Source organism: Procambarus clarkii, chromosome 65 (genome assembly GCF_040958095.1).
Source record: "Procambarus clarkii isolate CNS0578487 chromosome 65, FALCON_Pclarkii_2.0, whole genome shotgun sequence".
Classification (NCBI taxonomy): domain Eukaryota; kingdom Metazoa; phylum Arthropoda; class Malacostraca; order Decapoda; family Cambaridae; genus Procambarus; species Procambarus clarkii.
Window position 1 is genome coordinate 18,928,017 of NC_091214.1, and position 18,150 is coordinate 18,946,166.

General features: G+C 35.6%; 1 protein-coding gene across 11 annotated transcripts in view; it reads right to left on the reverse strand.

The window, feature by feature from the left end:
- Nucleotides 1-1,143: 1,143 nt before the first annotated feature.
- Nucleotides 1,144-18,150, reverse strand: part of kcc (solute carrier family 12 member kcc) — a 364,064-nt gene continuing 347,057 nt past the window's right edge. For all 11 annotated transcript variants that reach the window (XM_069309523.1, XM_069309522.1, XM_069309520.1 and 8 more), the window contains one exon: nucleotides 1,144-17,872. In XM_069309523.1, coding sequence (XP_069165624.1) covers nucleotides 17,641-17,872 — 232 coding nt within the window. In that variant the 3' untranslated portion in view covers nucleotides 1,144-17,640. The remainder of the gene's footprint in view (nucleotides 17,873-18,150) is intronic.

Consider the following 18,150-nt stretch of genomic DNA (forward strand, 5'->3'; position numbering starts at 1 on the left):
CTCAGGAATCTGTACACCAGTTGATAGGCAGAACCAGAGCCAAAGCTCAACCCCCCGCCCCACCCTGCAAGCACAACTAGGCGAGTACACTCCACAGGGCCTTGCAGTTGAGTGGACAGCGCTCTGGGGTCGTAGTCCTAAGGGCATGGGTTCGATCTCCAGCAGAGGCAGAAACCAATGGGCAGAATTTCTTTCACCCTGATGCCCTCGTTCACCTAGTAGCAAATAGATACCTGGGAGTTGGACAGCTGCTTTGGGCTGCTTCCTGGGGATGTGCACGTGTGTTGTGTGTGTGTAAGAGAAATAAATGTAGTAGACATATCTTAAGGTTATCTCGAGATGATTTTGGGGCTTAGCGTCACCACGGCCCGGTCCTCGACCAGGCCTCCTTTTTGTTACACACCCCCAGGAAGCAGCCTGTAGCAGCTGTCCAACTCCCAGGTATCTATTTGCTACTAGGTGAATGAGAGCATCAGGGTGAAAGAAACACTTTGCCCATTTGTCTCCGCATCCACCAGGGATCGAGCCCGGAACCTCAGGACTACGAATCCGAAGCACTGTCCACTCGGCTGTCAGGTGACAGAGTAAAAATAAAATTGGTTAGAAAGGTGGGGTCCAAGAGCTAATAGCTCGATTCTGTCCCAGGACAAAGCCCTGGCGCAGTCTTGCGACAGAACCTGCCTTCGAATTTGTCACTTGGGCAGCATCCGAAAAGTTCTTATCCGTGGTTGCTCGGTGGTTTTCAGCACCCACACCATCGAGAAAGCACGCATAGACTCTGCTCATCTTTTTAACAGGGCCGGCACCTGCTCTTGTGATGTGCTGTGCTGGGTTTTCCTTGACATGCTTCCCAGAGGCCCTCCCTCCACCTGTCTGTATATGTAAGTGTACATGTGTGGCAGAGAATGAAAGGGAGGAAGAAGGCAAGAGAAAAAATCTGTATCCGTCTTCCATCAGCGTAAGGTATGGTTCTTCAGAGGCACTTATTATGCATAATTGTTATGAGCAGGTTACTCAATTTTTTTATTAAAATTAAACAAATGAAATCTTAATACATAGATGTCATCCAGGTTTGGTGCATTCTTTTCATAACAAATCTGTAGAATGTATGTAATTGAGAGCGAGGACAGTAAAAGATGTGTCTACTAACAGCCATTTACTAGACTCTCAACACAGAAACGTAGAGCTCTTTACACCTAAAAAGCCAGTGAAAGGACAGTATAGAAAATAAAAGTACAATGGGCTTCAATCAGAGAGATACTACAGTAGGATAAATCTCATTAAAACTACAGTATTTATAGTAAATATAACAAATCACTTACCTACCAAAATAAATGTTGTTGAAAATGCCCATTGTTTGACAATATAAATAAATGGTCAAAATAAGATCTTCCACTGTAAAGTCTACTGGCACATACACATCACTGAACAACCAACTTTTAGTTTTAAATGATCACAGAACAAAAAGTTAATTTCTACTAGAAATATTTATATTCAACAATATTGGCTTCATTTTGTGTAAGACATAAGGCGACATTATAACTTAACTGGCTGTGATAACAGTACTACTGATAAACATATTTATTAACATTAGCTTCCTCAGTTTGGTCATGCTCAATCTTAATGATAACTTCTCGAAACATTTCATTCTTTGCATTTACATTCGACTAGACATTTTTTATGGTATTTGAAAAGATAATACAAATTACAGTGACCAATCGGAAATACTTGCCAACTTATTAATTACTGTACATAAAAACTACATTCGTTGATTTCAAAACTAAATTTTGTTTATCAGTAGGAAAGTAACAGTGCAACTCAGTCATGAATACACATTTTGAAATTTTCAGATTTATAATAACACATCAGAGTTGTAATTTAAGTTCAAATAAAGCTACAATATATTTTAGTGTCTGAAAAAGTGAATGTGGGAAGTGTAATATAATGTTATCCTAGAGCCAGTGTTAATATGCTGCGTGTAAACACTGGCAACAAGTGTATTACACCACTTAAAGCATATAACCGGGAGGCAAATTTCAAATAAAGTACATTTAATGAAGCCTTTTATCTTACCCATAGAATAAGACCATAATCTTCAATTTGTGCTTTCTCTATATTCTTGAGACAATATATGGGACCAAAAGTAATGAGAGCAGGACGACACCAGCCGTAATGGTTAGCACTTAACTCCCAGGCAGGTTAAGAGTCACCTGTTTCAACACCCTTGTTTATGACTCAAATCATATTTAGTTTTAACAATGGCATGGTTGCAAAGAGGGTGGCAATAGTCCTAATAATGGCCTGAAGACTTTCCAACTGAATCCTTATCCAGCATTTATCAATCTGTTATCACAGCATTGTATGTATATATGTTGTGCCTAATAGCCAGAACCACACTGGCCTAGTAGGCAAAGTCCAATTTGTCTAACAGGCCAAATGATTTTTGTTATTTTCAAATATGATAAATATGAAAAATGAAGTTTTTCTTTATTTTTTCAAATATGTAAATTTTTTTTATTTTCAAATTAGAATAAGTGTTAACAAGTGATCCCTAAGAAACATAGGGCATGCCTATGGGATGTTTGGGATTCTAGACACCATTGTGTGATCAAGATGTATGCACATTATTATGGCTAAAGTGTCTCCTCATCTGACAGTCTGACCATAACCAAGAAAGTGAGTTGATGGCATAGTCAAGGTGTAAAAGAGCACAGAAACATGGCATTTATTGTAGGGATATAATTTGGTATTGTTTTGGACACTTGATATACATTTCCATCAATGGCTGAAGTGTGATCGAAATTAGTACAAACTTAATTCCCATTAAAAAATAACATCAAGGAATACAGTGTATTTCTGAGTAGTATAATTGAAAGTAATGTTTACGTACAGTACAAAAATGTTTTTGGGTATACATGTTTCATTTGTTTTCTAACAAAACAAAGATAACTTAATTGTTATGATGCCAAAGGAATGTGCTAAATTACTGACAAAAGTTTGTGAGCAATGGTGTTGAGTTTGCAATAGCAATTAATGTAGAAATGCATAATAGTGTTTAACAAATAACTATATGATAAATCCTGTTCTTGCATGGATTTCTTATATTTTAGTTACATATACAATGTATCAGGCTTTGACAGAAATGTATTGTTAATGTTCAAGACATAATAACACTACAAGGTCACTACTTGTGGCCCGAGAATCAACAATGAGGAATATACTTTTGTTGCATTATTATAAATTATTATAATTACCTCCGTAATTCATTATAGGTCCCCTGCTGGACAGTACATTGGACCAAGGTGTCGGTATCATTCACTTGTACAGTACAGTATTAAATGCAACAAAATAATCTGCTCTTTTGATTAATATAGTCATTTACAAGGAATATAACTAGTGAATCACAAGCTTTACATGATGAGAAATATTAAGGTTGATGATCCTGTATGAAATGTAGATGAATATTTTAATGATGGATGAAATCAGACCTCCAAACAATATTCTGAGGCTTGGGTGTAGCTCCTTACACTTAATGTTCATTCTTCATCAGTTTAGATATAATACACATACACTAGCAAGGTTCCTGCAGAATATCTGAAAATATTTTGATTGCATTGAGTGCATAATAATAATGGTCTAGAAAAGACTTCACAATACCTTTAGACTGAATAAAGATAAATATTGCATGAGAGGATCTAATGAATGAACATTGTTGGCACAAGGTCTATGTTAGGTTTTTAAAGAAAAGGAGAGTATCAATTTTTTTGTGTGTAGTTAAAATTAATATTAGCATATGCTGCATTTGATTTGCAAAAATAATATTTAGGATCATTTTATTTACAAATGCAAACATAATAATCATCCAGGATATTGGAACAAAGTAACATGCCAAAACCAATTAAGACAAAAAGCTTAACCTTCATTCTTTATAGAACAAAACATTAGTTCCTCCTGGAAGTTGGACTGCACTTCTTATTGTTAAAATAATATGAACTGGATTTAACCATAATCACAGAGGTTTTCATTACATATCTACACCATTACATAATTTAAAAGGTCCAAATTTAGATTGAACTCTCTTGGCTCGACCACTACACATCCGTTACCACCGATCAATATTCTGATGTAAATAACAGTAACTAAAACCTTGGTGTTCAGACATCTCAACACTGGTTCTTATCTGTGTTGAGATCTTACCTTCAACACATTAACTTTAATAATAGTGAATCTATCAATTTAATAAAAATTGCATGAGTTATGTATATTGTATATAAAATAAAGAAATTTCTCAATACTAGTATTATGTGAAATGCCTGGACCAATTCAAATTCTTTTCGTCAAAATACTGAAGATATGCTGCACAGTATGGTATGGGTAAATTATTATTTCTGAGCAGTTTATACAATTCATTAATAGCAAAAAATATTTTGTAGGATTGTATTTGAAAAACTAAACTATTTTTATAGCTTTTTCTTATTTTGTTATGGAAACTAAAATTGTCTCTTCCCTTTTAATAACATATTCCTGTTCTTATATAGTAATAGAATATATAAATAGGAATGGTCTCTCCTCTCCCCAGATCCCTCAAAATATAAAAAACCGAGTCCAAAGTTGAGCATGTGGAGCACTGACCAAGCCTCAGTGATATGGGTCAGCTCTGAACAAGTTTCATTGATAAAAACATGATGGTGCATAATGGAACATGAAATGTTGATAAATACAATGATTAAGGATAAGATATTTTCATTTGATAATAGCTAACTGTATCTGGTATCTAAAAATAAATATTCTAGATAGAATTAAAATATGCTTCAGAGTATACTATCAATACCAACCGCCACAAAATTGCACAAGAATTACGGCTAGTGAATTTAGACATATGCCTTGTCACTAGTACTTTGTAGGACTAAAATATATAACAATTATATATATTTCTTGGCATATTAGTCCTAGCACTAGAGCTCACAGAATGCACCAAGTGGTACCCTGTGTGTCATGTACTTGCATACACTATGGCAGCCTTTCAAAGAGTAACAACTTTAGTGTTTCATGACCATGACCAGTTCTCAGCACATCACAAGGTAAAAAATGTCAAAATCCTTAACTCTGCAGCATGGTGTTTACCTTTAGATTATTTTTGTATTATTATTATTCCATTTACAGTATCATGTTCTGTGCCTAGTATTTCCACCAATACAGTAGCAATTGCAAATTATTTCCATTGCATTTGGGAACATGATTTTTACTTAACCTTTGCAATACATAACATGGCTTCATAATTCTTGACATATGTCCTGGGTATACAGTACTGTTCTTCAACTAATGACAATGTGGAGTAATATACTATACTGTACTGGTTTATGTCTTGTGTTGAAATATGAATTCTCTTAATATGTGCACAATCGTGAACAAACCACACACTAGAAAATGAAGGGACGACAACATTTCAGTCCGTCCTGGACCATTCTCGAGTCCATTCTCACAATCGATTTGAGAATGGTCCAGGATGGACTGAAACATCGTCCCTTCACTTTCTAGTGTGTGGTTTGGTCAACATATCTCGGCCACATTATTGCGACTCCTTTTCTACACAATCATAATAGTACAGTAACAGTATCACAATTATGTGGGCTTTTATTAAAGTAGTTTAACTCAAAGTTTTCCCCCAAAAATGTGTTATATTGCAAAAACTTGCAATATAAAAACTTGCTTGTTGGTCAGCTTTTGGTTTGTGATCTAGACAGTTTTTTCTGATTACTTAATCTTAGGACACATTTAATAAAAATACAAAAAAAGCTAAATTTTGGAAAAACACAATATTCCACTTGGGAGTTTAGTTATCTCCACTAACATGTACGTGCACTAACATGTACGTGCACTAACATGTACGTGCACTAACATGTACGTGCACTAACATGTACGTGCACTAACATGTACGTGCACATTGTCTTTTTACCCATCTTTTTTTTATGTTGAAATTTAAGCCTGGTTAGACTGTTCAATGCAAAGTTTTCCCCCAGAACATGGTCTGCCAATCATTTTACATTCCTGACCCCTGATTACTGCTGCACTTATAGGGACAAACAGTGAAGGAACGGTGCCCAATTGTTCCAACCTAGGGTTTGAACCCAGGTTGTTCTTGCTTGAGATGAGTGGGTGAGGGCACTAAGGCACTAATTGCTACACCACATCTTCACTGCCATATCCTACTGTTACAGGAATTGATAAGGGTTCACCGAGTAGCACCCAACCTTCCATATTTGGTACAGTAGCATTACACAAATAATCTTGCCATCTACTACACAACAATGTATAGCATGCTCAGTCACTTTCTTTATTCTCATTAAAATTTCATGCTTCAAGTGTGACAAGCTCTATCATTGCTTATACTATTTAAAGTATTTTGAAAAACATGACTGCTGCACTCTATGATTCAGAAGTGACTGCACGTCTTGCATGGAAGTACATGATATATATAGTTTGGGGTACATTTGTGCATGTGCTGCCCTGCCACCAATGTTGGATGAAGTACAGGTCGCCTGCTGCAGGTGCCACTACATTACATGACGTATTTACAGAGATACTGAATTTCTAAGAATTTACTAATTAATTTCTTTGTTGCATAATATTCTCAAATTATGCAACTCAAATATTTTCTCAATATGCAAGCTATGAAATGTTAAACATGATACATTCTTCAGCCATATGTCTAAATCACTAGTAGTAGAATGTCATGATATTTGTTAACCCCCCAAGTATCCAAGGATTCCTTTCATTCACCACAACCACACATGCTGCCTAACAATACATCAACAGCAGACATAACCAGCTAATGCCTTTCTAGTTACTGCCGTGGGTGCTTCAGTCCAGGCGTTATCAACGCTATCGGACAAGGGAAGGCTCTTTTAACACTAAATTGTTTTGATGATTGTGTCACTCAGATTACTCATACAGAACTACATGAAGAAGATATATAAAACACTGCCATGGGTCTCGTGTGAAGTTGTTGCCACAACATCAGCAATGAAAAATTACCTAGGCAATGAAAAAATCAGGATAATATAGTTGGCACTGCCCACCTGTTGCTTGGTGGATGTTATTCATTTAGAAAACTGAGTATTTGCAAAATACAGTATTAGCAGCTCAAGTTAAATAAGTAACTTTAAATTGAACCAACTTGTACAACCCAACAAAATTATTTATCTTTAATTTTTAGCTCACTTTAAATGTTGGATATATTCAGTAAAATTATGAATTCTTTAATGCAAAATTAACAATAAAAATGAATTAATAGTACTTAACGATAATTTAAAAATAGCTGCAGCTCAAATTATATATAAAACAGCAGCAGCAGAAAATTTTGGAAAGGTATACTTGCAAGTAATACAGGGAAGAGTGGGGATGGCTTTGACAGCATGAAGGTCCAAGTGGTGAGATGGTTGAGACAAAGGCTCGCCTCAACACATGATGGAACCTGCAACCTCAAGGTTGACTGTCAGTGTGTGTGAGACTTGATTACGTCAAGATGCACACTTTGTTTCAAAATTGGCTCCCCACAAAATTTTTCTAGTAAAGAAATATACAGTACTGCAGAATATAACTACAATGTTCTATTAACCTAATTTTTATTTAAATTGTAAGGGATAAGATTTTTTCATCAATTGTGAATTTGTAGGGTTTTACTGAATTAAAGAAATATATAAGAACAGGCTTACCATAAATTGTCTGTGATTGAAGAGCCTTTCTGTACAAATATTAAACATTGTGATAAACACAAGCACTGTAGCAATGTATACATCCACAAAGACCTGGAATAAACCAATTACATGTCCATAAGGACTTAAACCTGACACTTCAGTAACTGGCATGAGGGCAATGTAAGTATTAAGCTGTGGCACCGATTCTCTTACAAAATACAGGATAATCCGACCAATATCTCTAGGTAAAGGTCAAGATACATTCTCGTGAAACTCTTTGCTTCCCTAAGGCATAGTAATTAATGTCGGAAATATATATATACAGTAAAAAAAAATTTAACACTAAACTCATCAAAGATACAGATAGATATGATCAATAGGAGTAAAAGAGAAAAAATTAGAGTTCAAGAGTTCACATGTGCAATCTGCTAGATTCTAACATTCAAATTCATATCTAATAAAGATTCTATTTGAGTACTGTATTTTCTCTTTTATTCATTATTCCAATTAAACATAAGGTCAAGTTTATACTAAACTGTACCTAAAAATAGTACAAATTCTTTTCTGGAGTTTGTAAAGACTACAGTTGAGCCAGTTGAAGATTCAACTTTAACTAACCATATTCTACTCCATTCCTCACTCACTCCTAAACCTCATCATTAAAAGTTAATTCATATTCTTGTAATTTAACTTGTACTAACAACAAATAGTAGTCTTCAAAAAGTTTCCAACAGTTATCTATGGACAGCATTGTACATTTACAAGAAAGTTATTGTTGCCACAGGCATGGGATTTATTACCTTTATATATTAGTCAAACAACAGTATGCATCTTATATACTGTACTGGTATTGTAGGCAGATAAATTATAGGAAGCACGTTGTAGTAAATTGTGCATTAGATTATCACCAAGTTACATTACATGATCGCATCAGTAGTGCAGATAATAAAACATGTGCCCATGGCTATTACTTCATACTATCCAGGGAAGTGTACCCAATAATTACGTCTTTTAAACTGTTTAAAAAGTTAGCAAGAAAACCAACAATGTAACATCACAAATATTGAGCCTTGATTGGTGTCCTATAACATGGCTCACCACTATATAAAAATAAAACAAAGTAGACCTACTTGTACAAATACAATACAAAAGATTTTAGCGAGAGAAAAAAAAAGTTGACATAACTTGAGACACATCCCTGGATCTTCTACGAAACAATTACTAAGCAAGACATTACCTATGGAGTTCAAATATAAAACTAAAATAATGGTGAAGCCTGATTGTCCATTTATTCACAAAAAGTAGTGTTGCACTACTTGTTTCTCTTCCATGAAAGTCCCATAAAACCTTTCATACCTCAAGAAGCTAAAAAATTAAAAAAAATTTCACATGACAAACTACAGTATTTATTAGGAATACCAGAAGTTCTAGTAACACTCTGGGAAGAGAGTTCTTCACACTGTAACCAAACTACACCAGCACAACCTCAAACTCATAATGATGCCATTATGGTTATTTAATATAAAAACAAATACCTGATGATAAACCTCTATGACCAACATTAATATATATTCCACACACTTAAGTGAGAAATAATGAGCAAAATGTTTTTGACTGTCACTGGGATGGAAGCTCATTCACAAAGTGATCCTTAAAATAATAATTAAATAAATTTATGATACTATTTACAACTTATGAACATATTTAAACATGAGGCATTGTTAAATTTGCATGTGAAATCTGCATATGAAAATTTCTGACAGAATTTGCTCATCAGTTTTATGAATGCTGGCTCAAATTTATTTTGAGATCATTTAGTTACAATGATTAAAAAAAAATTATTTGTATCAAATATGTTAAAATTGTAGCCAACTGGGTCACTTAAAAAAAAAAGATAAAATAAAATAGAAGACAATAGTGTTTTTCATGGCTCACCAGCTTGTCACTTACACTATCAGCAAACACTGGCCTGTAACAGCTAGCCTTCACCAGTACAGTATATTATTTTATCTTTAAATTAAGTGACATGTTCTAAAATTATAAAGATCAAGGACTGATGCCGTTATTTTCGTGTCGGAATGTGAGAGAACCGGTTTTTACAGGACCATAAGGTGACGAAATGTGCACAGTACATTTTGTCCCGGGATTATTACTTGTTAAATGCAAACATCTGGAATTTCATTACAACCAATTAAAATTTATTGACTGTAAAAACAAAGGATTAAATCTTCAAGATTTCAATTAATGTACAGTAACCCTAATTCATATTAGTACCTGCACTGGTTCCTTCTTTTGAGACTTACTACTGACCCTGCACTGCTGACTTGCAGCATACCAAATTATACTATTGCTCAAGAAGTTAATACTTTGTTTAATTCAGTTATATTTTGGAAAATAGAACAAGACCTTACCGTGGTTCTGCTTGTAACCATGTAAGCTGTTTATTCATGACAGGAGTTACCTTCAATAATAATAGGAAACATTATTTCATTGCAAAGGTTGCGTGCGTGAGTGTGTGCTGCGCGCGGTCGTGTCAAGTGGTGGGTCTGGTGGCATGTTAAGTTGTATTATGCTCGAGTCCACACCCAGGCACACGGCTACCAGTCAATATACCTCAAAGTACTATTATTTATGATCTTAATGTGTGGAAATAGCTTTACCTGTGACAGTACCTGAAAAGTGTGCTGATTTGTTTATATCTTTATTTGAATATAAATATACAGTACAGTATTGGTTAAGCTTCTGCTGGTAACACACACATCAAGTGCTTTGGTGTTGAATGATGAGTCACTAACTGGAATTTGAAATTATGCACTAAAAATAATATAAATTACACTATGCAAGTGTCTGTGAATTGAAGTGCTAGTCTAACATTGCTCTAAATAGCCATAATGAATTTTTCTCGTACATTTTCTTTGATGTTACCAAAGTCATCACCACTGAAAATAGACTCATGAGCTTTAACAAGTCTTTCATAACAGTATATAGAAAATCTTCTAAAACAAAAAATCTGGTGTTCAAAGCACCATGCACAAATCAATACAAACATAATATAAAGTTGTACTATCTTCTGTATTGTATTACAATGTTTGTCTTTGAAATTTAAAATTTAAAGGATAACTGGCTCAAGTGTATTTACGATATTCACATTTACTCGAGATTAGTCACGAATATTTCACCTGGTGCTGGCCACTCCTCGAATAACTGCTCAGATATATTTGGAAGCATTAATATATTTCTTTCTCATGTTAGTCTCCTTTTTACAGTAATTATTATTTATTAACCCAGATATCCTTAAGATCAACTCTTTAACAAATATTACTTTAAGCTGATTAAGATTATGAGACTTTTGGCTCTATATAGTTGGGGTTCTGGTAATCTCCTGCATTTCCTGTTATTGCTGTAGTTTATTTGTCAGAGTTTTATTATTTCTTGAAATGTAAATAACATGGTTGGCTTTTGTATGACATAGCCAACTCAACATGTGTTTGCGTGTATGTGCTGATTTATCTATCATGAGTGAGAGAGATATGCTCATGTAGGGACAAGCACAGGTCCTAGTCCAGCCTTCCAAGCATTCTTAGAAGTAATGCAATGACTCATTTCCCACATTATCATTTTCATTAAAAATTTGAATCGAGACAGCTTTAGTGTGAGGGGGTTTTAATGGGGTATTGTTTTAGGGTCAAGCATTGGGGACCAGGAGAGTCATTCAGTGCATTATTTAGCATGGTATGTCTCTTACCCTATTAGTCCTATTGTACAGTACTTACATTTGAACTTGTGTATGGAGTTTGCCTCCATGGCTTCCTCTCCACCCACATTTCACGGTGTTATGTTCTCACTACTTTCTCACCCAATACACATTTTCTTAAGAGTACTGGGTACTGTAGTTATTGTCATGCATTGATGTACAGGGTAATTGGGGTTTTATTATATGTTGATTTAAACTACTGTATTATTGTCTGGGTTTTACAGTTATGCAAATAAGGATATAATAGCTATGTAGATGTAATAGAGTTTACCTTGACCCATAAAAAACTCCTGCCATCATTTTATGGTTACGTTACTATGTGAATGTGGTTACCACTATTATATGTGAATGTGTTAATTGTCAGTGTATAAAATTCCATCATAATTACATTATATGTATACCAATGCTGTTCATATAGTTTTCATAACTCCTTATGGTTTTAATGAAGTATACCAGGTAAAGCAATCATCAGTTGAATTATTATCGTGTATTACATGTACAAAGAGCCTGCCATCATCTGTGGGTGGCACATCGGTACCTTATGCTTTGTTTCAATCAATAATGTTGTCCATATGGTGCCAATTAGGCCCTACGTCATCGCTCAGAGCCCAACATCCACATATATATTATGAATTGAAATAATATCAAGTGTTACATGTACTAAGTACCTTACATCGTATGTAGGTTACACATGGGGTGTGTTATGCCTTTGTTTTAGTCCATATTGTACCAATTAGGCTCTATAGTGTCACGCAGTGTACAGGCACACACTGACGCCACCAAATAGAAAACTCGTGCGTACGTGGTGTGTGGAGTGGGTCTGTGTGCTGGGGAGTGTTGCAGAGGCTACCATGTGTTGAAAAAATACTGAAGTATAAAACAGAACTGGAACATTATAAATAATGTACGTATAATTATAAAATATTTCTAGCTTATAAATTAGAAATGTTCTCAACTGTAGTTTTTGTTAATTATCAAGTTAGTCAACACACACACTCTTGTAAATAAATAGAGGTGATAAACACTCACTGAACTATCCAAGGAGAAGATACGAGTCGTCTCGCCTAGCTTTATGTCACCAGTCAGCATGGTGTGTTGACAGGTGCCCGACCACATGGACACTACACAACATTTCACACCACCTCCACCCAGTAATGGGGTACATCTTCATATTTTGTTTTTTTGCTTAAATTTTACATACAAATTAATAATTCTACAATGAAAAAATATTTTTGGTCCTTTTTTTTTTGTGCATAGGAGGGAATGACCATCTTTAATAGCTACTTTCCAAGAATGAATTAAGTCCATTTACAGTACGGGAACTAAACTCATGGTGACCCATCTTCCCTAAAATCAGTCATATGACATTTTAAATTTCTAATGGTTTTATGCATACGTTATACTCTTAAGTTTATTTTATTCATCTACTAATTTGTAAAGAGTATTTACCGCACTTTTTTTTCTGAACTTTGGTTCTCAGTGTTGCAGATTTAAAAAGGTCTTCTCTATAAATTTTGTCTATTACTATAATATTTTATTTGGTGATCACATCACCTCTTTTTCTCCTGTGGACTAGTTTTGGTGTATCTCTTGTCTCTTAACTATACCAAAGCAAGTGGACAAAAATTTATTTGATTACAGTACCGTGAAGTTCTGACATGAATTAATAATGTGTGTGTGTGTGTGTGTGTGTAATTATCCAAGTTTAATTACAGGATGACAGCTACACTCGTGACGTCCCTATTTCCCAGCACTTTTTGTCATACGAGACATTGAAACTACTGTACTGATAATTTCGGTGTCCACCACTGCCTCACCTAACTTGTTCCAACTGTATACCACACTTTTCAATTTTGTAAATTCCTGTTACTGTTTTGTATGTAGTGATCATATCACCTCTTTCTTTATCTTCTAGCTTTGGCGTATTTAAACACCTCTAGCCTCTCCTCGTAATTCTTGTTTTTCAGCTCTGGAAGCCATTTCCTCGTGTGCCTTTGCACTTTTTTGAGTTTATTGATGCTCCTTGAGATATGGACCCTATGCAACTATGTGTATGTGTACACTATTTGTATCTACATACTCTTCAAACTGTGCTTGCATGGGTTGATCTTCAGCTCTAGCAAAGTTTTTGAAACCTTAGCCTTCAACTGTCTGGTGTACAGGTTCCTCTACACTTTTGTGTTGCATATATAGTACATTTGAATATGTGTATGAACGATGGCTTACTTGCTAGTTCATTCTAACATTAAAGTACCTAATTTTAACATCCCAGTATCTGTTTCAAGTACAGTATTTAGTTTTCACTTGTGTCCAGTTGTCTCTCTGCACTTGTCTGTGACTAGTGTCAATTCCTGAGTAACTCAAGGTCCTTGGGCTTTCTCCAGCTTGTGAATGACAAAATGTAAAATATTTGTATAGTTTACAGTAATCACATTTTCAATTACTTTAAGCTCACAACATCAATAATGTATTATAAAGTTAAAAAAATTGTTGTGGTTATTCCCATTACTAAAAAAAAAATCATGTAATAAGTGCATTGAAATGCCCTTTTTCTGGTATGGTCCTCAGTAGCTTTCAAAGCTGAGTGCTGGTCCTGTCATGCCTTAGGGAGAGACAACAGGCCTCCAAGGCCCACCTTTGTCCAGGAGTCAGGACCAGAATCTGGCACTCTCTGAGGCAAGGGGATCTTGGGGATCAGAGATCCACCCTAAACGTGGAAAAATATCCTCTAGAAAATATATGTGCTACAAAACAAAAAACTACTTGAAAAAATGAGGTCCCGAATATAATGCGGCAAACCATCATTGCTGCGATGTAAACACCCCAACCATGTTCGCTTGACCACCACCAACCCAGAACACCTGTGGTCCCTGCTAGCATACTCCCTAACAAGCAGCCCAAACATACCTTCATCTTTCGATGGAAAAAGGAATAGGATTGGGGTGGGGAGCAATTAAAGAGCATCATCAGAAACTCATTACATCTACTGGTAGTGCTGAATTTCTGGGAGATCATACTTCCCAAGCTAACTTGGCATGGTGCCTCAGTACAGGAGGCTTGCATTTTTATCAAAGAATTAATCAGTAATCAGAAAAATGCAGCCAGGATTTACCTGTAGAAGAGGACAAAAGAAAAAAGGCATAGAGCAAGACATCACTTGGTGGGTTGCACCTGTGCACTTAGCAAGTGTGGTGAGGTCAGAGGGTACCCAATAAATAGCACAAGGCCACCAATTCCAGTGCAAAAAGCCCCAAGTCTGAACATTAACCATGGACATAAGAGTATTTGCATAAAACGACGTCACAGCAGCAAACTTCTGAATATCATGAGTGAGGATACACCGCTGGAAGGCTGAGGCAATCACTATATGGGTGATCTGAGAGCCAGGTTTTGGAACACGGGATGCGAGACACACAAACACAGCCTCAACCTGAAGTGCACAGCAGTGTTGCTACAGGACAAATATGATGTACCTCATCCATACAAACCCAAGTGTCAATGATTAAGGAACCCTTCCAGGAAGCAGAAGTCTTAGCCTTAGCCAAAACTGACAAGAGAGGCTGGAGGCAAAGAAAACCATTAATTAACAAACCAAAAGAAAAAAACACTTCCTGTGAAGAATGTGAAGCTCCTGAACCAAAGTGCCAGAAGCCAAAGTCAGAAAACAAGTTGACTTGAAAAAGGAGTCATCTACTGAGGGAGAAACTCGTAAGTGAGGTGAAGAGAGGCACACGAACTCCTACCCAAAAAATAATTAAAAAGAAAAAAAAAAACGGGTACTGGAACAGCCAAAAATTGGTGCCAAAACCAGTAAAACCTTCCCAATGGAAAGAGGAGGGAAGAGATCAGGATAGTGAACATGAGGGAGAGCAACCAAGCAGAATCCTGGAAAAAAAAAAAATCTAAAAATTTAAGCCAAAATATATGACTGCAGAGAAAGAAGTCTTGTCACTGCATTCTGTACGAGTGGCACAAACAGTTTAGGAACTTCATTTTTGGCTGAAGGAGCAGACAACACAGTCAAGGAATCTAAAGACGAGGATCAAAGATCAACCTGTGACTACGCAGCTCTCATGTACTGCACAGAAACAGAGCACCTCCAGTAAGCAGGTGTGACCCTTGTAGTCTGCCACAATCAGTGCCAAAGGCAATTTGGGAACCAGGAGATACAGCTGCCACATCATGGGGCAAATAGAGCAATATTGACTACAGCAAAGGAAAAGCCCCAAAGAAATAATTCCACTAAAGTGGAAATAGAAATATGAAAAAAACAGCTGACACTTACCCAAGAAAAAACACCCGGTAGGCAAGAATTGGTCTCAGAGACCTGGTGCATCTCCTCAAGGCAGGTTGGACTTCTTGTTATCTTGCAGAACTACTATAATAATAATAATAATAATAACAATAATAATACAAAGAAATCATAATGGTATTATATATCGATGAGAAAATTATTTGGAGCAATGCAGTTAGTTGAACCAGTATTCTAGCGACTTCAAACACTTGCCTTTTGTCCTACCATGACTGATTTGGTTAAGGCAAGCATCAGGAGTCATTAGAATGCTGGTTCAAGTCACTGCATTGTTCCAAATAATTTTCATAATAATAAAAATAATCCTGTAATAATATTATATTTATAAAAGTACAGAAGATGAGACTAGTGATTACTCGGCAAGTACAGTACAGTATTTGTATATTACGTAAATCCTGTACAGTAATTATGGCCAGTGTTTCGCACATACTGAGGACACCTACCCAGAAAAATCCTAATTTGTCAAATATTATTTGAACTAGGGCAGTGCATTAGCTTAACATGTGCAGTGAGACGAGTTATGATCATTGCTGTGGTGAGCTCCAGGTTGGTTACTTTACTTCTCATTCTGCTCTCTGTAGTAATGGAATTAACTACTTCTGTAGTTTAATTTTTTGTCTTACAAGATATTTACCATTCTGAGGGACAGGAATCCTTTTAGGCTTGCTAAGGTCCCCTTTGCCAATGAGTGACCATTGGCCAGGATTGGAGCCACAACAGTCAACCAACTTCCAGGTACGGTACCTGTTTACTGCTAGGTGAACACAGGCAGCCTAGTTTCAGTAAGATCACTGATAAACCTCTTGGCACTACAATTCAATATTAAATAATTTAAACAACATAATGTAACTTTTAAAGTACTGAAATGGGTAATTGTTTTGTATTCCTAGACACAAGGAATTATCACCGAAAATGCTGCTATTTGCCAGTGTAAATTAACAGTACTTTGCAAGATTTGCCTTAAATATTACCACAAGAGCCATTCATTACCAAGAAATTTCAAATCTTAAAAACTATTATTATAAAAATATTAAATTCTAAATAAGCAACAGAAAGTGTAAATTTTGAGTCATCTCACCGACACCTCAACGTCAAGTGAATCAACATTTAGAAAAAAAGTGTTGTATAAAGTCCGAGCAGAAAACATGTGCAAGTTTCTTTGTATAAAATTTTAAATGGGTTAAGCATAAATGGCCATGACAGTGTTGATAATTCTTGTAACTTTGTAAACATATTGAGTATTGTGTGTGGCAATCTTTAGACACCATTGTTTAACAGTTACCGGTAATACAAATAAAAAGGAATAAAACTTAATAAACATAAAATATAACTTACATCAATTCTATTATACTAATCAGGTTAAAATTGTTAAATTCCACTGCATGTATCTTTATAAAATCTAAGCACCTCATATAAATCTTCTGTTCTTTCATACTAATATTAAATCAAAGCTATCATTCCTCTGGGGTCTCCTTAACATTAGTAAACACAGCGACGTCCAGAGGAAGAGTCATTCATCTCACCGCTGCCTCATTCCATGACTCAGGCTACAAAAACCACACAAATACACCACAATTATTATTCTAACTCATTACCATAAGAGCATTTGCTGCCATAAATTTTCACTCTTAGTATTCAATACATTACTAATTGCTGCCTAGTCTTCACGAAGAATTACCAGCTATAGTAGTGTAAATTGCTTTGGAGACAAAGGAGAGATTGGAAATTATGTACTTATCATTCATCACCAAACCTTTAACCTCAATTTTATAAATGGATATGGACATTGTAAACCTTCTTTCGGTATCCCAGTCTCCTGTGAATATGCTGGACACCACACACAAAATAACTATTATATATATATAATAAATACTGACTCATGAATAGATGGTAATGACCTCCCGGCCTCCACCTCTCACCATCAATACTCTCTCCAATCCTTCTGTTAAAACTTCCAAAAATTCCATGTAGTTACTCTCTGATTCTGGTCTTGAAGTCTTAGGTGGTCCAGGCAAATTAATAATAACAAGCTGCGCATTATGAGACTTGTTCACAATGACTTCGTTCAACTTTACAGCAGTGTGCATGCGTCGTACATTTGCCTCGTCTCTGTAATAACAATGACTTATTAGCCACAATATTTAATGATGAAAAGAATAATAACCTCCTAAATATTTACTTGCATATATTATGATAACTTTAATAATTCATAAGAGTAAATGTGTGTTTGTTATGCGAGGACATTTGTTTCTTACATTACCAGCTGAACCGTTTGAGGATTAATCTTGGTTACTGTCACAGACACACACATTAAACACCAGACTCACACACACACACACACCTTATACAAAGTGTTGGTAGGTATCCATTTTCATCATACCACTGCT